We start from the raw sequence: 22,152 nt of genomic DNA on the forward strand, positions 1-22,152 counted from the left end.
GCAAGCTAAAACCCCCCAAAAAAGCACAGTTTTCCCAGGAACTCATTACAGAACCAGTGAGGCAGGGCTTAATGTTGTTTTGACTGAATTGTAGTTATCAGTAGGCCACCGTGATGAAGCTCAATTAGAGCAGCATGCTATAAGCTAAGCAGAGGTAATCACTGGAGGCGCGGATATTCACTCTGAACAGAAAAAGGCGAGGGATTCACAATAGGACCTGGAGCCGTGGAGAGCAGCTAATGAGCATACATGATTCACTCTTGGTCTCCCCCACAGAGAGCCTTGTCCTGGGCAAAGCCGAGGCGCGCAAGTTGTGTGTGTGCTCCAACACATACCATGACGTAGCCCGTCAGAGCCAGGAGGGTAAAGGGGCAATAAAAAGTTTCTCTTGCAAATGCTAGATTAATGAAGGTCTTCTGTGTCTTATAGGGGTATGATCAATCAAGAGACTGTGGAAATGTTTATTTCAGTAAACAATATGTCCAATAAGGCTGTACTTTCCCCATTCAACCTGATGTTCTAAAGCTCTAGAGAAAGAAAGCTTGAGGTCTAATGGGTAATGTTTCTAAACATGACTATTCACAATGAAAGACAACATATATTCTGTACAGATATGCCTACTCCTCAATGCAATGACATTTCTTTTTCTTCTGACAACTTTATACAAAGCTCACAGGGCTTTCTCCCACAGTCCAAAAACATGCAGTTTTGTTGAACATGAAACTCTAAATTGCCCATATGTGTGAAATTGACTGCAAATGTGTCTGTCTGGCCATGTCTAAACTCTTTAACAGACTTTAGAACTGTCCAGAGGTTGTTCCTTTCTTTTATCCAATGCATGTGGGGAGAGGCTCAACATGCAAAGTGTGATGCATCCTGTGATACTGGTGTACAAATGTAACTCCTCACTTTTAGTCAGAAACATTTGGTCCACCACGGATACATCTGTAACACTATTATTACTAATAATAGTATTATTATTATTAAAATGTGCATAAATGCTGCCTGTGGTTATCGTTTTTCGTTGGCTTCGTTTAATTGATTTTGCTATTTGTGTATTGTTTCATTTTACCCTTTTTTTTAATTCATCTGTCTTGTGAAGCACTTTGAATGTGTTTTAAAAGTTATGTATACATTTGTTTTATTACAGGCATTATGAACGATATCGCTATTTCAAAGCTGTAGCCTACTCTGTATGTATGTGTGTGGGTTGAGGTGAGGTCTGTCAAATTTCTCTAGTAGTTATTTAAATAGCAACTAAACATTCATCCAGACTTTTAAACCGACTCGCGCTCTGATTGGCTGGGTGGCGGTCACGTGGGGTAGTGCAGTCAGTCGCTGTGCCGTGCCTCGAGCCAGCGCTGAGTGGAGCCTGTCTGCCAACAGCTTCAGCAGCGGCTCTATCTGGAACCAACTACACTCACTGACAATTAAAGGAGGCCCTTTTTTCTTCTTTTTTACGAGGACTATTCTTCACCATGGGCGACAAGAAGAGCCCTACCAGGTAATGCGACCAGCCACTGCCGATTTTCGCTCGTTTTGAGCGTTTCGGGCTCGATATTTGGATGCGTTTCTCTCACACAGGGATCGTTTCTGCCTTTTTCAGTTGGTATGCCACAGCTAGCTAGAATAGTGCAGTCACTATGGCGGCTTCTCGCTCCCTACAACCCAGTCACTTAACAGACAAAGGGAAAATTTTCAGAGGATACGCCTGGCATTCCCTAAAACGCTCTTCTGTCTCAATGAAGCCTTTTGGAGGGTCAATGTCGAAATTGACATTGTTTGATATTGGTTTTGTTAGCCGACATGCTAAGCTTCGATGCTGAAAATTTTAGCAATGCTTGCCTGCCTGCTAGCCTAGCTGGCGATACAATCGGACGGTGTGGAGCTTCGCCACTGTGAGGATTTATTAACCAACCAGCTCTACTTGCCGGGACTCGAACCCAAAATTAATGACAACCCCATGATTTGTGCTGCTGTTAGTAGCTTGCGTATTACACGACGTGTTATGTTTGTCACAATCTCCTTTGTTGTTAATTCGTGTAATATGTTAGTGGTATTTCAAAAACTAACTTGACCTTAACATTTGTCAGGCCAAAAAGACAAGCCAAACAGACTGCTGATGACGGCTACTGGGACTGTAGCGTCTGCACCTTCAGGAACACCGCCGAGGCTTTCAAGTGCAGCATCTGCGATGTGAGGAAGGGCACATCCACAAGGTAACGTAGCGCTCTCTCTCTCTCTCTCACTCTCTCTCGTCTGAGCGTCTCGTTTTCGCCTGCTTGGGCTGGCTGCAGCAGCATTGCATCGCAATTTATGGGGATGACAACTTTGATCGACAGCCTATTTGTCTCTGAGCGAATGCGGACTTGTTGATGGAAAACATCTCCTGCCGTTGTTTTGGATTATATCCGTAGTTTGTCATTTTGTGCGACTAACATTGCATTGCTTTTATGCATTCGTCTAGGTAGGCTGGCTGCTTCACTAGCCGGGGAGATGGGGTGGGGAAGAAAAGAGGGACCATACTTCATGATGGCTGTACAGCTAACGTTACAGTGCGAAAGGGCTGTGTTTTCATGGAGTGAAACAAGGGGAATTCATGTGTGTGCGTTTCCGCTACCTGTAGGAATCAGAGATTCCTTTAATGGTCTGACAAGTCAGATTGATTGTGCATGAGGTGGATGTACAGTAAGGAGATCATTATGTTTCTTAAATTAAGAAATTGTGTTCTTTGTAATCCGGATTAGAGAGAAACCCCAGATGTGCATTTTTTTTTTTTATATATATTTCTTTGCCCTTCAGACTTTTTTCACTTGTAGCCAATGCCATTTCATGCCCAACCTGGTATGGCAGTGAGTGTTAAGAGGAGGTTCAGTTGTGTTTTTTTTTTTTTTTCGATTTTACAAAAATCTAATTTTTACTTTTTAAAACGTCAGTCCACACATTTGTCAATGATTAATCATGTTCAAAACTCAATCTGCCACAAACAAGTGAATTCACTCATGTCTGCTCTCAGAAAATGTCAGCAGATTAATCATATCAGCATTTATAGCAACAGGCTTGTATGTGCCAGACATTTCCCCTGATCTTCCCTTAGAATACATTTTGTCAGCAGAAGACTGCGTTTTATCTGAAACTGAGATGAAATCACTGTATAACTGTCTATAAATGTCATGACGGGATTCCCTTTCGGTTGGATGTGTGCTGCGTGACGCCTCCTCCCCCTGTTCTGGATTTTTTATTGATGAGAAGTTGCCTTTGCCACGGTGTGAGTTTGTTTACATGTGTCATCAGTTGCATGATGAGATGAGAGAGAGATGAGTCATTTGTGGGTTTGTTGACAGGTCCCCTGCACTTTAACCTTTCCAGCTGTGGTTTTCCAATGAGTGGCTCGACTGACACCCCTAGTGCACCACAAACAGGGAGAATACACTGACGCTGGTTTACTGAAAATCCAAAAGACTGAGCTCAATCTTAATTATCTGGCACCCCTCCCCCTATGATCTTTTCCTAGCTCTGTGTAGCTTAAGATCACAGCTGATGATGCGGGCTGAGCCTGCTGCGCGAAAGCAGGAAGCGGAGACGAGCATGTCGTAGCCATCCTGCCGCTGTGCTTTGGCAACAGCCCAGTTGCCTCTATTTGATAAATGGGAGCACATGACATCAGAGGAGTGGTTGTTACACATTCCCGTTTGATGTGACTAGTTAACCTTTGATAATGCAATTGTATAGTTGTGGGGCTGCCTCTTATTCTAATGAGTACTAATTAGCTTTCTTTTCTTCAGTGTTTGATATATTTCAGCAAAGCATGGGACAAAGCAACATGCTCTTAGCTAAATGATTCACACTTAAGGCTATGTGTGGATGTTTGTCTTGCTGCTTTTGTCTCTGGGGCTCTACTTTGTGCTTTAAGCACAAGTGCACGCCTGTTCACTAATTACTGTAGAGTTCCTCACTGCTGGTAGGAGCCAAAACCCTGCTTTTCTTAAAGTTGAAGTTTAATTTGGATCATCAATTTGTGTTTACTGCAAGATAGATGAACTTGGATAAGTATGGATTTGTGCAGTCAGTGTGACATGATTGTATTTAAGCATGGGTTGAAATGGCTTGTTTTTAGTAGTGTGAATGTCTGGAAGCTACCTCTTTCCACACACTCTTTCCACAGTCCCCACATATAGCTTCGCTTCCCTGTGTGCTGGGACAAAGGTCAGTCTGTATTGACTGTATTTGAACGTAGTAAGGAGAAGATGGGTGAGGCTGAAGTATTACACAGACATCCATCCATTCCTTAAAAGCTGTTGGTACAGGTAGCACTCAGCAGACATTAGTGCAGTGATGTGGTTGATAGCTGCAGGTTGAGTCGTACAGGGTCTACCTGCCTGCCCTACGTAAATGTCAAGATCAGGTGAATATGTCCACCCCCTTGAGCTTGATACATCCATCCTTCACAGTGTGCACTGAGTCATTGAGACACCGCTTGTTTCTACTGGTGTTGATGGAGCATACGCTATTAACATTATCCACACTAAGTGACAGATAGTGGCATACACTCCGACGAGCTTGAATTGCACTTTGTCCCCTTACCTGTCCCCTGTAGGTAAGCTAGATAACTGTGAGTCATGCAGCTCTGATTTGTGCAAATGGAGGCAAGAATGTGTGTTAACGAGAGCAAAACTCTGGCTGTGGCATCAGCATGCAGGGAGAGGCCCCGTTCTCCCCAGCCTAATGAACCTGTTGACCCAGTCCAACTCAGTGATGTAACATGATACTCAAGTAGGCTATATCTAGCCTCTGCCACTCTGACTTTTAAACAAGAAAGCGCTCGGCTTTTTGCACCTGACCTCGCTGCTAATCTACAAGTCCAAGTAGCCCAAGTGTTCAGCCTTGGCAATCAGTGCCTGCTTCTTTGGTAATTGGAGAAGCAGTTGCATTAGCATCCCCTGTGAGATGCATGCTATCATATTTAAATGTTTCTGGCATCTGAACCCGATTGCTGCATGAATGTGACACCGTGTTGCTGTGCATCAGTTTGCTTTGTGGTGGTGTTTGGTATGCACCTCTGTCAGCCTCGGCGCCCAGGGAGAAACCATTAGGATCCCTCTAAAGTTGATTGATGCTGGGGATCACAGGAAGTCTTGAGGTACCTCATTCTTTGACTGCTGTGCTGTTATCTATGCGCTGTTGCTCTGTTGTCAGCCATTTCAAGTAGCTTCCATCTGTGCTTTATATAAAACAAAACAAATGGGTGTCTTTCACTGGTTAGCAAAATTCATTGTTCTGACTAGATTAAATAAACCAACTTAAATGTTCCTTAATTTATCTGACGCTCAGACCGCTGAAAGAACACAGAACCTGAACCATAGCAACCGATATATTATGTAAAGCAGTGTGATATACAGTGGTTTGATCATATTGGTGTCAGATATAGGGCAAATAGTAAAGGGTCTTGTAAAAAAGTGAATGGAAATGCTTAGGCCTATACAAACATTGTTTGAACAGAAATCAAAGCAACCTGATACTTGTTCATACAGTGCTGTAATGTTATTAACATACAGTGAATGCAGTCAGAGAGCTCAATACCCAGTGTGAAATGTATTAATGTAAAGGTGTCAATCTTAAATGACAGTAAAAGTTTTTTTTCTGATCACTCCGGCAAGCTTACACAAGTCAATCCATAAGCGGTTACTGCTTGTCCATGACTGTAGAAATGTACACATGTTAATGACTTAAGTACATGTGTTTTGCATTTAGTCTGTGGCTTTATAATCTGACCATATGGGAAACCCATAAATCCACAGATTATGAAAGTTAGAACCCGGATTGATAAACAGAATCAGAATGGATTGAATCGAAGGGATACCCAACCCTAAAGCCATGGGTTAGTAGTGGGGCTAAAAAAGTAAAAGTGCATGCCTCCCTTTTGTGTAAGTGTTGAGACTGCACAATTATTGGACAATGATTGCAGTGTGTGTCTGCGTTTGTGTGTCTCAGTGTGTGCCATTCTGTCTTTTACCATGATGGAATAGAGTCATTATAATCTGTGGATTCTACCACTGTCACATTAAGACAAATTGTCTAGGATAATGGAATTACATAAGAGGGACATGCTGGCGCTCAATTCATATCTGCACTTTCTTTCCCACCCCCCTGCCCCCACAGCAGCACCTCTCAGAGGAAACTGCTTTTTCTTATCCAGCATTATCAGCATCTGCACTAAAACCCTAAGCACGAGCGGTTTGCCCTAATCTTTACATGTTAATTGCCGGATTTAAAAGTTCTTAATTACTTCATGGGATTTGGCAGTGTGAGTGATTAAATACAGTAGCCAATTTGGCAATCTGACAAAACAGAGAAATGTTGAGAGAGCTGTTGAATCGGGGCTCCTCCCCTCACAAAAAGATGAGGCGAATGAGTGTGACGGTGAGGGAGTAAGGAGTCTCGGGAAAGTACAGAAAGAGGCATGTGAGGACAAGGAGAGAGGGAGTTAAGTGTGGAGTCGCAGCTAGCCTAGGAGTAAAGTGAAGAAGAGGACAAGAGAGGACACAGAAAGAAACGGCGCTATGAAGGGACAGAAAGTGTGTGTGTGTGTGTGTGTGTGTGTGTGTGTGTGTGTGTGTGTGTGTGTGTGTGTGTGTGTGTGTGTGTGTGTGTGTGTGTGTGTGTGTGTGTGTGTGTGTGTGTGTGTGTGTGTGTGTGTGTGTGTGTTGAAGGGAGGAGGGTATGGATGGCTGCATAGGGGGTTGTGCTCACTCAGCCAAGAGTCTCCAGGGGCTAAAGCTCATCATTATCCAGGGAGGGAGAGAGCTAGACTGGACAGCCTCTTCTGTTTCTACCAGCACCACCGTCCGTGCATGGGGAAAGAACAGCACCATTTGACATGTCATTCGCTACACATTGAGAGTGAACCAGAATTGACCACTCTCTCTTGTTGTGAAGTAATTGTTGGAGTTAACGAATGTGATCCTGTTGAGCTGTGGTGTGTCTGAGCGTTATGGTGAAGGTACAGACCAAATAGCTGAAAAGTTTGGTGGATTTAAATCGTGGCTACAATAGTGACTTTATATTCGACCTCTTGGTGTCAGGTGTCCTCACTCGATGGTTGTGTTTGCTTGCTTGATGTTGTTTCCCTTGTGTAGAACACGAGAGTCTGCTGTGAAGGTGCAGTGTCCCCTAAGGCACTTCTGCAAATTCAAACCAGACTCTGTTTATACAATAGCAAATGGGCAAGAAGATGATAGGACAGCAGCAAGATGGGGTGACCGGGTCTACTTGACAGATAACTCACGCACACCAGAGGCAAACAGCAGGAGAGAGAGAGAGTGAAGAGAGGTGAGGACGACCTACTTAGAGCCAGCAGGATTTGGGGGGGGGGGACAAGCAGGGAAGACGACAACGAGAGAATGATGGAGAGGCAGTAGAGAGGAGGAAAACAAATGAGTGATACAGAGCAATGTGACACAGTGCTGCTGATAGAAGGAGCTCACATGTGCTTAGTGCCTTTGCAATGACTCGCTGTCAATCTGCCTAATGCCAGGCAGTTTGTACCCTGAAAGGTCAGTCAGGGAAAGAAAAGAGTTGAGAGTGTGAAGATGAATTGTCTTTTACACATAAGCGGACACAAACTTAGACATTTCCTCTTTTAATTCCTCTGCCATAGACCTCCTTTTCTTCTTGCTTATGTCTGTCTCCCAAAACGCACCTAAACTCAGACGGTTCGACTGCTTTAGCCTGTTAGGAGAAGCAGAAAACCAGACAGCCAGGAGCCAGCAGGGTCCATAAGGTTTACAGTTGTTACAAAGAAAGTTGAGAGATATCTTTGATAGATTTCCTTGAATTTCTTTCCTTTCTGTCCAGTATTGTCAGTAGTCATTACCGTGGCAACTAAATGTCATTACTTTGGAGCTTTTGTTTGCTGTTCGAGGAGAAGCTGGAGGCAGCAAAAAAAAAAACACTGCTGGCTAAACTATTTAAAAACGGCGTGTTTGATCGGGACACCCCCGTCTGTCGCTAGCAATGATGACGCAGTGATTAGTGACGATTCTCTCCGACCAATCGGTAGTCTGCAGGTTTTCACGTCACCTTTTGGTATCGCCTCAGCTCGCTTGGAACCTCGACAGAGGTGATTCTAAAAAAAGTACATGTTGGCAGGTACCAGGGACTTTTTTTTGGAAAACCAAAAAAAGTCGAGTCGAGCAGGTACCATGTAATGGAAAAACGGCATAAGGTGGATGGGTTAGAGGGAGGGAAGTGACGGGAACATTAAGCCCTGAAAGTCCTGACTGGAAGGGATGAATGCCTAATGCCTCTGGTGGCCAGTGGGAATGAATCGAGAAGCGCTATAGCCCCAGGCTGCTCTTCAGGTGCTATCCTCATTCAACCTCCACAACACACTGACTCGCACAGATTACTTCACCCATGGATGGCTGGAGGTGACAATACTGCTCCAGTCACCTCAGGCTCAGACTGATCAAGAACTTCCTCACAGGGAACACAAGTCCCACAGACCGGTGCTGTTTGTCATTTTTCAATTTAAAGGTCCTGTACTCCACATTCAGAACATTATTATACCAGTAAACAAGCATTCCTGTGTAAAGACATAGTGGAGTAATAGCGTTCTGAGCAGACAACAAAGTCACACTTCCTCCGTGTGTGTTGTCATCCAAGCTTCTCTGTTATTTGTTTTGGTCGCCGTTCCGGCTACACGTGCATGTGAGTCCCTCCCTTTGAAACTGTTGGACCGCCCCGCTCTGCACTGCGTGCTGCCTAGGCCGGGCTTCTGCGGGACCGTGGTGCTCATACAGCGGTCACCCTCTGATAATGCTTGTGTCCCGGTCGCAAATTTGTGTTTCCTAGGATGCCGAAGGAATGTCCCGCCCTACTCTGCCTTACTCTGCCTCACTCTGCCTCTGATTGGCTTACCCTAGTATTCTTACCCTAACCAATCTCACCCCTCATGCCAAAACCTAACCAATCCCGGTTGGGGCGGTTAAAGTTACTCAAACTGATCAGCACTAACCTCCGTATGTGCACCGATCTCCCATGGAAGTCTGGCCCGGGAATTGCACAGTGCAGAGTGGCAGCAATTAGCTAGCCAGTTAGGATCACTGTTGCCGACTCAGCCACCTCCTATGTTTGCTTGGCATGTCGGAGGCGAAAGCCGCGTGCAGCCCAGACTCTTAATGTCACTCAAACTCTTGTTAGAGCCATGTGAAGGCAATCCCAGGCCAGACTGAGTTTTGTTCTGTATTTCAAGTGCAGCACTTTTAACATCCCAATAAATAAATGAATAGGTTTGTTTGTATATGTTCACTGACTAGGATGGATGCATTTATGAAAACATTCTGTTTAAGATTGATGTCTCAATCTTTTGACTGTCATCTGAAGCTAATTTCCCTAGACATCTCGAGATTCAGGTCTAAAATACAAATAATACTGTTAGTGCTGAAACAATGAATGTATTAGTTGTTGGGATAAAATGAATTGTCAATAACAAGTCATTTATCAAGGAAAGATTTTAATATTTGCTGCTTTCAACTTCAAAAAGTGGGAAGATTTGCTGTTCTATTTTTAACCGCGAATTGAATGTCTTGGTTGGACAAAACATTTGAAGACTGGGCTCTAGTAAGTTGGGATTGACATATTTCACGATATTCTGACATTGTTTTTCTGTCGATGGCTAATCAATTAATGGAGACAATAATTATTGATAATGCCAACTCCAAGTGGACATATTTAAATTGCTTTTGTCCGTTCAACAGTCCAAAACCCTATTATTATTATTATTATTATTATTATTATTATTATTATTATTATTATTATTATTATAGGGGACCAAGAAAGCCAGCAAATATTCACATTTGTGAAACCAGAAGCAGTGGATTTTTGGCAATTTTATTTAAACAATGACTTTCTCTTGTCTCAAGTCATCTAACACATGCATACGGCTTCTTTTTGTTTCAAGAAAAATGTTGCCAGGCAGCAGCCATGCAGTGCTCTTCTCAGACATACCTCAAGTCTCTATGGAAAGATTGTCCAACATTCAACAATAGAGTGTGTGTATGTATGTACACACTATATATATATATATATATATGTATGTATGTATGTATGTATGTATGTATGTATGTATGTATGTATGTATGTATGTATTATATATGTGTATATATATATGTGTGTATATATATATGTGTGTATATATATATATGTATGCATATGCATATATATATGTATATATATATATATATATATATATATATATATATATATATATATATATATATATATATATATATATATATATATATATATAATTTGAAGCAGCACAGACAGCTCTGTGCTCTGCTCCATCACCCTCCATACTGATAGAGGAAAGGGGAGAGCATCACAGGTTCCTACATTATGATCATGGTTGCCAGCACGTCATAGGGAGGTGCTCTGATCAAAATAAAGCCCTGTGGCATTGTCGCGTGCTGGATCTGAGAGATCTGCTCCAGGCTGAGGCTGTGATGGTCTCTTCATTCCTATGTGGGGGGGAAACCAGGTCACTGCTGAATGCATATGAATAGACGATGTTTGAACAACTTTGTACATCAAGGACAAGGAGCCCACGTTGGTACTGTGTAGCTGCTGTTATTTACTAAAGTCTGAATGAGAGAGTGGGTGATGTTAATTTGCTGGGCTCTTTAGTGGGCTGTTCATGGTCGAAGAATGCCGTCGTCTGTTGGCTGTCTCTCTCTCTCTCTCTCTCTCTCCCCTCTTCGCTCAGCTGTCTGCCACTGCATTCACTCAGCCTGGCAGAAAATAATTGCTTGTCCTCCACACAGCACTTCAAATAAAAGAGCTGTGTTAATGAGGGCTTTCCTGCGCGTCTCTCTCTCTCTATCACACTCTCCATCGCTTGCTCACTCTCTTCATTACTCGGTCTCTCCATGAAGTGCTCTGGCACATTGTTTTTTTGGTTTCTCTAGAAAGAGTTCCCTCCGAAACGGCAGCTTCAGTTTTTGCCCTTGGCTTGCAGTATCGGCTGCTCCTGGCCAGCGAGAGCACCAGCTGAGCAGAGGTGTGTATGTGTCTGTCTCTGGGATGGTTCAGGCTGAGAGGAGCAGTCTAACTATGGGTGTCAGTCTGACTGAATTAGGAGCTTTTAAGCATGATGATAGTTATTTCGGGGCATCCCGTGGTGGGAGTCTCCCCACTCCTCTCTCCCACAGATGGTGGAATTTAGGGCCAAGCATAGGAGGAGCTGTCAATCATGGCCTATTGTTGTGCGAAGGGGGAGGTAATAAGCTGTAAGCCCTCACAGTGGGAAATGATTCGACAGCAGGCTTTACACACTTGACACTCTCACTCACACTGAATCCCCAGGAATATATTGGCAGCAGTGGGAGGTTGAAGCTATCTCTGCAATTGGACCCTGGCGTTCACTCCTGGTCCTGCTCCCAGGATCATTTCCAGTATCTCTTGTGAAAAACCGATCTGTCATATTTTATTTGGATGTTTGCAAAATAAGATGGTTCAGTTGCAGAGTAATGTTCAGCAATGTTGTAATTTAATTGGTACATTCTATGCTCAACAATGTGGACAGTTTATGTAAATATGAACTGTAATTAATTTTAAATATGAAAATGTGATGTTACTAGGTAAGCTGCGTCTCTCCTCACACAAGACTGCCCAGGTATATTAACTGCCGCCAAAGTATATTTGGCGACCCATTTAAGCTTTTTTATCTTTATTTCCATCCATCCGAGAGAACAACGCCATCCACGATCGATTAACTAGCAAGATCAGGGGCGGTTTCTAGTATTACTAATAATAATAATAATAATAATAATAATAATAATAATGATGATGACGATGATGATGATGATGATGATGATGATGATGATGATAAAAAAAATTATAAAGCACTTTAAAAACATAACATTATACTGTAGCTGTGAACGTAGCAGTGCAGTATGTGTACAGTTTAGGCTATTTGTGGGTGAATAAATGCTATAACTCCTCAAGACCAAAGCCAGTTTCCCGTGTCTTGCTCGCCACCTGCTTATTAAAGTGAAGGGGTTTAGCCCCAAAGTTAGCACAACCTCGGCCCAGGCTCACTAACTTTAAGGTGGACTAAACTTTAACGTGGACCAGCTATTCTCATTCAAGTGACAAGCCGCTTCGTTTTGCTTTTCTCAGAAAGAAAGAGAATAAGCAATTTCTCCAAATGTTGAACTATTAAATTTATACCGAAGCTTATTTAAAGTTGTACGGATTGAATCATACTTTTAAAGTTCTTTTTAGATTCTGGATGTGTGAGAGACCAGAAGGGGAAGCAACTGCGTACGATGAGTATGACAATAAACATTACACTTTAAACACTAAACTAATTTTTTAAATTTATTTTTAAAGCATTTTTTTTTAGGCCTTTATTAGACGACAGCTTTAGATAGGAAATGGGAAATGACATGCAGCAAAGGGCCATAGGTTGGACTCGAACCCACGGCTGCTGCGACAAGGATTGAGCCTATGTATATGGGGCGCATGCTTAACCATGTGAGCTACCCAGGTGCCCCCTCATTTTATTTTTTGTCATTTATATGACATTTGATTTACTTGATACTGGTAGATGATTTTGAAGCTTTCTGTACTCAACACGAGAAATGACAGATTTCTGGTTTTAATTTTCAGATACATTTTCAACATGCATGAATACAGCCATAATTATAACCATATAACATCAAACACAAGTTTAACATTACAATTTGTCAAAAAACACACATTTTTATTGGGGACCCCACTCAAATGACCATATTTGGGTCCCGGGGACTCACTCACGACAAACTATAAACCTCACTGAAGTATAATTTTAAGCAGAGGGAGACTTTTTCCAGCTGTTCAGGGCCACCACTAGGCTATTTAATAAATACAAGTAACACACGTACACATGGTGTCATGCAGCCACAGAGCATTGCTGTGCAAAGCCATGATGTGTGGTCAGTAAATAAATAATAGGGCAAAGAGCGCTGTGGCTCTATCATGCCAGCAGCAATTCATGGCTGACTTACAGCTGGCACTGAATCACTGCTTAACTACCGGGGCTGCTTCTGCCACCACTGCTGCTGCTGACACAAATCTCAGGCTCTGAACGGGGATTTAATTCCGCAACAGGCAAAAGAGGCGTGGAGCTTATCAGTCAATCAATCACCACCTCCTTGGCTAACAGCTCTCACTGCCAAACAAAATGATTTATAGACCTGTTGGATGCTGTCTGCATTCACAATCTGTTTACTCATGACTCTGGGTCAGGGACAAATATTTCTTCATAAGGCATATATGTCTGTGAGAGCATTTCTACATTGTAGCTTTGCTCGCGGCATTTTTGTCATGTAGCTCAAGCTGCTCATTGGCATCTATCTAATAAATTGGGAAGCGTGTCTGTCTGTCTGTCTGTCTGATATATCTCATGAACCGTTCAATCTACTTCACACTTGGTTTCCTGGGTACCCAATGAACTTGGGGTTTGGAATTTTGAGCTGTTTTCACAGCATTGGATTTTGGATATTAAAAAAATTGAATAAAACCAAATGGCCAAACAAGGTTGTGGAAAAAATTTACACCAAAAAAACCCAACCTGCAGCGCAAAAGACGTCGCACGCAGACGCAGCAGTCTGTTGACATGCTCTGACCGCAGTTCACTTTTTGCTGCTCCGACGTTATGTGATTGCTGGATATACCAACCAAACTTTTCTTGACTTTCCTGGAGCACGAGCAGATAGCTTACAGGAACATCGCAACTGTTACGTTGAAAAAGGTTGAGGAAAAATCCGCTGTGCAGATAGGTCTCGCATTGCCAGACCTATCTCAGAGGTGACCGGGCAGAGATAGCAGCCTTTCTCTGTCTTCCCTAGACTCACCCTGTGTACTGTGAATCCGTCTCTGTACTCGGTCCAGTTCTGGTGGTTGAGGAACGCGGCTTCTTGCTGATTGGCTCTCATCCATGAGGCAATGTCTGATTCCTCCAGATTTTAATTGATATTTTGCGATTAAATTCTGAATCTGCAATGCTCTCTGTCAGGTAAATGTAGCAGTAGGCTACAATTCCTTCCTGTGAAGTAGAAGTACACTGTAAGTCAGTAGCAGGCTGGTTGCATATTTTGTGCTTTGGGGTCCTTCTGTAAGTAATTTTGGGATACAATTTGGTTCTGGAGAATCCCTGCAAGAAGCAATGCCACAGGCCAAGCAATCGGCCCGTTCCAAACAAGGCACATTTTGAACGGGCACTGTACTAGTGTTGATGATTTCCCACCAGAAGTTGACATCGTATCAGGAATCGGAAGGTACTTGAATGACCCACAAGATTCCCATGGGGTAGGGTGCATTGTGTCATTGAAAAAGGAATAGGAATGGGACAAGGAAAACCAAGGCTCAGAAGTTGACAGGATTTTATAATTGCAAATTTGTGTCAGCACAGGTGAGGAGGTGAGCTGTAAACTCAACATGATCACTGCCCAACTTAATCACATAAGCATCTAAAACATTGCTGAGCGTAGTTACTTATTTAGTACTATGAATTGGAGCTCTGATAATCACATTGGTAGGTCAGAGTTTTCCCTCTATCTATTTATTTATTTATTTTTTAAACAAAGGTAGCGAAGGCTGGAAAATGTGCATGGCATACACAGTTTGTGTGCATACCTTTTTTAGAGTGGTTGCTTTACAATACAACATGATGTGAGGGATTGTGTTTTCTCACCAAATCCAATCAGGCGTGTTCATGAGGGCCATGCTGGGTCAAAGCCACTTGCTCTGTGCTTCCTGTTAAATATGAAAAAGAACAAAAACAGAATTAAGTTCATTTTCACTTATTAGGCTGTTCCTAACGACTCTTTGTACTTCCGTTCTAACTTACAACTTCCAGGCTTTTTGTAGCTGGATATATCATTTGTTGCGTCTTGCATTTCCAGTGATGAATCGGAATAAAAAGGATTATGGATCATTTTGTTTGTAGCTGACTTTACAAGATGACTTCGCTATTGGCTGTTGAAACAGATGACCTGTCCCTTGCGTTCTAAAACCAGCCTCTGCGACTTGACTAGCTGAGTTGCAGGCGCCACCATAAGCTTTCCCATACTGAGTTACTGTCCTAAAATAGCATATTATAGTCTGTCACCTCTCTCTTTCCTCCTCTGTCCTAGGCCTTTTATTAAAGAATGCCGTTCTCTTTGCCATTTTTCAAGTTATTATATTATTTAAGTCATCAGTGACAAACAACTGTGTTTATTTCTAGGACTGGTTATCATTTGAAAGTTTTCGATACTACTAGTTTGGGCTGTGCAATTAATCAAATTTTGGATGATTTTGGCTCCTAAAGATCACAAAAACGATTATTTTGCGCAATACGTTTTGCAAGTAAAGTCTTTTTTTTTTTTTTTTGTGTTCTGAATGAAAAAGAAAAGTTCAAACGGGAAAAGTATTATGGGAAATGTCTCAGTTCAGGGTGTTTTCACTGTTGATTTGAGAGTTTTTTTTAGAGTCAATAATTGTGGTTTTAATATTGACATTACACAGTCACCCATTGTCTCCACACTTGAGTGCCGCGCATACTAGGGCAGCACGATATTAGGAAAATATCTAATTGCGATTATTTTCGACTGATATTGCGATTGCGATATGATTCACAATATTGGAGGGAATGATCATTTTTGTATCATTATTCTCATTTTTTTGCGAGGATCTGTACCAAACAAAGATTTTTTTCCTGCAGTCTGTAGGATACGATTTGTAGGCCAGGATGTCTGTGCAGCACCACAATACTTTATTTTAGAATGGTTTGGCACATATTTTGCCTTTAAACAAATATTGCGCCCCCCTTGCGATTTGGATATTGCACTAGTCCATATTGCGATTTCGATAAAATTGCGATTAATTGTGCAGCCTTAGCGCATACCGTGCACATATATGGTATAAACGCATCAAAGCAGTTGTTGATTGAAGGCACAATAGATTTGGCGTTAAAATAAATAAATAAATGTGTTTTTGGCAGAATTTACAACCACTGGGGTGGCCAGAGTTAAATTGGCAGGTAAAATCTTGGAAGTAACTAATCTAGATTGAAATGGAATTGGGATCAATTTGATGGGAACAGGACAGGGTTGGCAGTTATGAAGCTAGAATGGGATGGGGGAAAAATGCACTCCTGTGTTACCCTTTTAATTCTCACCTACAGGCTTCAGAGAACCAAGGCAGCTAATGGATACTGCATCAACGGCCCATGGCTCCTCAGCATCCATCACGTGCTGTATTGATGGAGTGTAGTGCAAACATAATGACATGATGCTCTATTATGCCCCGATTGATTGCCTTCTGATCGGCTGCAGGCCCCCACCCCCTCCTCAAGGAAATGCCCCCCTCTATAATAGATCGCAAGAGGCGGACACTAAATGAGCTTGATGGAGCTGTAGAGAAAAAAAAGTTGCATACGATTTGTTAGTTTGTAAGTTCTTGGCTACTAAGACACAGAGGGACTGAGTACAGTGTCAACTGTGACACGGAAGTGCAGAAAAAAAGTGTAACTGGACTGGCAAAATGTGTATATATATATATATATATATATATATATATAAATAAATAATAATAATGTTGCCAAATTGAAACGGAGGCTAACCACTTAAACAGCTGTCTAAAAACCACCCTCCACAGCAAGCCACTGAAATCAGCGTCCTCAGTCTGACACACTACCGTGGTTACCACAGAATTAGAGTCAATTTGTGGTGGTTTAATATGTTGAGCATTGGGGGGTGTTCTGATTGTTTTTCTTTATGACACTCTTTTTTTACAGTTTTAAATAAAATTTCTGTCACTTTTGAGGGGAGGGCGCAAGGCGAGCGTGATTTACATGTAATCTAGAGGATACGTCAGTCTTTTGGACCCACGTCCGGCTGCTCCGAAGCCTGACTTCACCACGCCGCTGCAGTAATGTCTTCTGTGAGCTCATCTAGAAATCCCAAACAGTAAGTAGGTTGAGTCAAGTCTGTTTCTCTCTGCCATGGCCAGTTTTGAAATAAAACTGGGCTGGTTAAAGTTAACTTAGCTGACGTTTTTAGAGGTCCGCTGTAACAAGCGCTACTGTGAGGCTCTATGTGAAAAACGATAGCAGATAAACAGACTTAGTTGCAGTTTGGGAGGTCCAGGTGAGCTTGTTGATATACGCTAAAGCCAGCGGCTTACTGGGGTCAAGCAGTCGTGCACAAAGAGGAGGCTGCCGCGGGGGCTATTCACAGACGGGTCCACAAACAAAGTGAGAGACAAAGGGACAAGGAGGGAATCAATGTACTGTTCGTAGCTATACAATGAAATAAGATTTTACAAATTTTTATATATTTAAAAAAAACAATATGTGGAGGTCCACTTTGATAATATGGCAGCCGCCACAAATAAATCAATTTACGGGAACACTGCACTATTGAACTTCTTCTGTTTTTGCCACATGCATTTGCCCTTAGACCTTTCCTAAATCAAAGCTGAAAACGTGTTTACACTGTGAGAGCTTCATTTTCCAGCAGTAACACTTGTTTATCCGGCCTGATGCTTAGACTGACAGTTTCTACAACTTCCAAGATTCCCCTACTTGACCACAGATCTTCTAAAGCAGTCCGAAGGTTTAAGGGACCTCCTCTCCCCTGCTGGGATACAAAAACTCTTCCTGCCAAGACTAGAATTGTGTTTGGAAGGGTTGGGTATACACAGCGAGCTAGTATAACTTGATGCTGTGTTCCTGTTGAAAGGCCTCCTAAGCAGCCATCGGGCTGTGCCAGGCTGTTTGTTTGCACGCTAAGCTTTGTGTGTGTGTTTGCCTGTGTGAGCGTACTTGTGGTTTACTCCTCACTTTGCTTGCCCAGTGCTGGCCTGTGATTATCCATGTTGCTGGCTGCAGTTTGGTCTCGGCTGAGTCGAAGGCTCTGGAAGGCTGCAGTCATCCTTCCCTATCCCCTCAGGTCCTCTTCTCCCTCCTTCCCCCCCCCAGATGTAGCCAGCTGGTGTCCATTATGCTGCAGGTGTGTCTGTGTCGGCTCAGGCAGTCTGACTGTGGGTTAGCAGTTTGCCTCACAATTTCAGGCCCTGTTCATCTGCACAGCTGATGGGGCAAGACGCTGCTCTTGCTGCATGCATGTTTGTAACAGTTCAGTGGTGATGCACCACAGTGGAAAAGATGTTTTCAGAATAGGATGGTTTTATGTGAACCGCCTCTTTTAGGAACTCATTGGGATACTTTAAAAGTTGCATGTGACATTTATCTTCCTGGCTTTTATTGTTTTTGCTAAATGAGAACGATTAAAACAAGAAGAGATTGTTAAGGCTTGTGTTTATGTATGTGTTTGAAAATGAGTCCAAAAGGTGACAGAGCAACTCTGTGGTTGCTGGTGAGCTCAGCGAGCGGAGCAGCTACACCATGTCCAACTGAATCTCAGTCTGTGACAAATGGGGCCAACCCCGCAGTAATCAGATTAGAGGACTTAAGTGACGTGCTGCAAATGTCCCACCTTGTGATCCTGTGCATTCGTTTTATTACAGCCGTAAACTAATGAGATTATCCCTCAAAACAAAGCTGCTCCACCAGGAAGCAGCTGCGTGAACCTACCGCTGCAGCAACCCCTTTCCCTCGCCGGCCTGTAGGTTCAGTCGGCTCTCTTTGTCAGCCAGAGTGCGACTGTGTTGGTGCGTCGCCAGAGTCAACTCGCAGCTCCACTACGAGGCTAATCCATCTTTGTGCCTTGGATCTCCTCCACAGGAAACCCAGGATCAACTCCCAGCTGGTTGCCCAGCAGGTGGCTCAGCAGTACCCGATGCCTCCCCCGCCTAAGAAGGAGCGAAGGGAGAGGAGCGAGCGCACAGACAAGGAGCGCCCGGACGGCGAAGGAGAGCGCGCCAACGGCGAGGGACGCCCAGAGGTTGAGCGTCCGGAGATAGCGAGCCCAGAGGGAGAACCTCCTGAGAAGGAAAAGAGCGACAATGAACAGCAGCCAGTCAAAGACAAACCCGACGGAAACGTCCCCCCCGCAGCACAGACCCCCCCCCCCCCCCCCCCCCAGGTCAGTGTGACGCATCGAACGGCATGTGTGACTTGGCGGATGATTTGTTGTGCTGGCATTGTCCTCACTGGTGGTGTACATCTGTTTTCCTCTAGACCCAAATCAGACACCCATCAGAGCCCACCCAGTGACACAAACACATACAGTCTGGCAAATCGGCAACCAAGACCAACAAGAACTCTCACATTTCCAGGTGAGTAGCACTCTCTCATCCTCTGCGTCTCTTGGCAGAACACATGGTTTCACATCTACGACTACACAGCACTTCTTTTTAGAGAAAGTCATGCAGCACAAGGCTAGTGGGAAACCTCAAATGATTCACAAATGATCTTTTACACTAAACACCCACTCTCACTTTATATACACTTGTTCTGACTGTTCATGTGTCACCCGATGAATTGAGCAATTTAGTGTAACCGCCCCCACAGTGCTGGCAGCCTCCCCCTTGTTGTTGCTGAGACACGCATATTGTGGTTGCCACTTCTGGTTATTTACGTCTAGTTTCTTTCTGTCTGTGCCCCCATAAGGCCCAAACTGAAGAACATTGACCGGAGCACCGCCCAGCAGTTGGCCATCACTGTAGGGAACGTGACCGTGATCATAACAGACTTTAAGGAGAAGACCCGCTCCTCCTCCACGTCCTCGTCCACCATCACGTCCAGCGCGGGCTCCGAACAACAGCACCAGAGCTCCGGCTCCGAGAGCATGGACAAGGGCTCGTCGCGGGCCTCCACACCTAAAGGGGATCTCTCAGTGGGGCACGACGAGTCGTTCTGAGGTCCTGTCCCTTTCCTCCTGTCCTCACCCCGCTTCATCTTCCCCTCCTCCCCCCTCCTTTTTTTTCTCCACCCCCCCCACCCCCCCACGTTTCTGGACACTATGGATCCCATAGGGGGAGAGATTTCACCTTTCCCATCGCCGCCCTTCCTCCATTCCACGACCACCCCTGAATGCTGAGAGGAGCTGGATGCCTGAGAGGAACAATGTGGTGCGCCTGCCAGAAAACAAAAGCCCTTCTGGGGGGGGGGGAACTCCCCTCGTGGTTGCACCCGTGGCACAGGCGAGGAGAGCTGGGCTGCAAGGAATAACCCCCACAACCTCCCCCTGCGGTAGCATCCAGACACTTGTATGTATTGTTTTATATTTGTATGTGGATGTGAGGCCAAGTCGACATTTGTTTTGTTTTTTGTAAAGAAGAATTTTCCGCTGGGCACAATAACCATCATTTCAATAACTTTAAACTATTATTACCCTTATTTATTACCTGTTGCACCTGTATACTTTGATATTCTACTTTTTATGTTGAAGCTTTTGCTGTGTAGCCCTGCCGATCAATCATTCCTTCAGTGTTTTTATTACAGTTTAAAGATGATAGGACAAGACTCGAGACGCGCGCACACACACACACACACACACACACACACACACACACACACACACACACACTGGTGCTAGATACACTGTGAAGCGGTTTTGCAGATCTGGGATTTCCCATTCATTCAATGTGACAGATTGCTGATAAATCAAATTCTCATTCACAATAACACTGTCTTACTCTGAACACTGTCAGGACCTCCATCAGGTCCATCTTGTTCTGTACAGGTCAATGTGCATCAGAAGAAGGGTCACCTGAGGTTCAGACACCTGACTTTTTCAACTAGACTGTCTATGATTTAGTATGCTATAGCAGATCTCTTATACAGTATCTTATGTCCTTAACTGTACAGTGTAGGCTGTTGTGTAAAACACTAAAAGCTGTTGATATTTTCTGCATTCCGTACTTGGATATTGAGTTTTCTGGCTGAAGCTAGAGCTGTTCTCTCAGCTCCTCAGCCAGAGTTTGTTCTGTGGTGACTGAAGGATGGTTACATGCAGTTCCACTTGGTAAAACCATATCGAACTGTAAAATAGACCTGTTGTGTCAAGCTGTTGTAAATCGATTTCCTTTTTCTTTCGTTGTGGTTCTGAAGACAACATTGAATCTTCTTTCTCTCAGCCTGATATCCCAGAAAACAAGTGCAAAGACATGAGGAATTCACAAAGATTGACAATTCAGTTAAAGCTTAGTTTTTTTTAAATGAATTTAAGACTCCTGTCATTGAAGGCAAAATAATATTGCAGTAGTTAATATAACACAATTGCTCTTTCAATTTTTAGAACAGCAAGGCTTATTTAATGGTTTTAATTCACTTTCACCTTAGCTGATACTAGACCAACATAATTTTCTTTAACTGTATGAAATTGTAAAAAGAATAAATGTGTATATGATATCTTAGTTTTATTTATTGAAGGACCAAAGGAATTTCATAATGACATGATACATAGACAGATACATAACAATTTGAAATGCAATTATCTAATGTGTGAGATGAATAACAGTTTAAATAAAGACTAATATAATCCATGTAAATGGTGTTCTTATTGTCCACTTGTCTCTGTGCACGGCTAAATTGGGGCAGAGAACTGTCAATGCTGTGAGCCGAGTCGAAGAACGCTACCGGCTCTACACCCACTGGTGGATCTTGCCTCGTTGTGCAGGCGATGAGAAGCGGGCTGGGTGTGGGTGGTTGCTGAAAAGAGCTCTAGGTCTGCTGGGTCGAAGCCTTTGGCCTTAGTAAGCCCCCCCCCCCCCTTCTTCACTCTGCTGGACTACCACAGTACATGTAGCTCCTCTAACAAAGGCCCCAACTCACCAAGTGAGCTGCTTCCAGAGCAACTAAAACCAGGTTAGGTGAGGTTAACAAGTCCCAAAAAACTAAATCTGTCCTACTAGGATCGGAGGGTCAGGATTTGATCCGTGTTGAGTTAAAGCTTTGCAGATTCACACGTAGGGATGATAATCATGTGCCGTAAGCAATGTGTGAAGTCCAAGGGATATCCGTTTATGAGATTTTTCTGCTCTTAAGCTGTGGTTAATATGTAATTATGTACTTTATTGCATACAGATATGGAATCAGTGTTCAAAGGGAGGAATAGCAATGTGAATAGAACTAAAAAATGGGACCGTTGGATCAGAGGGGAATATTGTTTGTCTAATTTTTACTGAGAAAAAAAACCCTGCTTTGTAATGCGAACTATT

At 43.3% G+C, this 22,152-nt stretch overlaps 1 protein-coding gene across 1 annotated transcript; it reads left to right on the plus strand.

Annotated features, from left to right (window-relative positions):
• The first annotated feature begins 1,332 nt into the window (after positions 1–1,332).
• rybpb (RING1 and YY1 binding protein b) lies at positions 1,333–21,477 on the plus strand. Its single transcript, XM_039797791.1, is given in 6 exon segments — positions 1,333–1,504; positions 2,094–2,219; positions 18,773–19,057; positions 19,151–19,205; positions 19,208–19,266; positions 19,601–21,477. Coding segments are annotated over 6 exon segments (801 nt in total). The 5' UTR covers positions 1,333–1,478; the 3' UTR covers positions 19,851–21,477.
• Positions 21,478–22,152: the final 675 nt, after the last annotated feature.

This window comes from Perca fluviatilis, chromosome 4 (assembly GCF_010015445.1).
Source record: "Perca fluviatilis chromosome 4, GENO_Pfluv_1.0, whole genome shotgun sequence".
In the NCBI taxonomy this organism is placed as follows: Eukaryota; Metazoa; Chordata; class Actinopteri; order Perciformes; family Percidae; genus Perca; species Perca fluviatilis.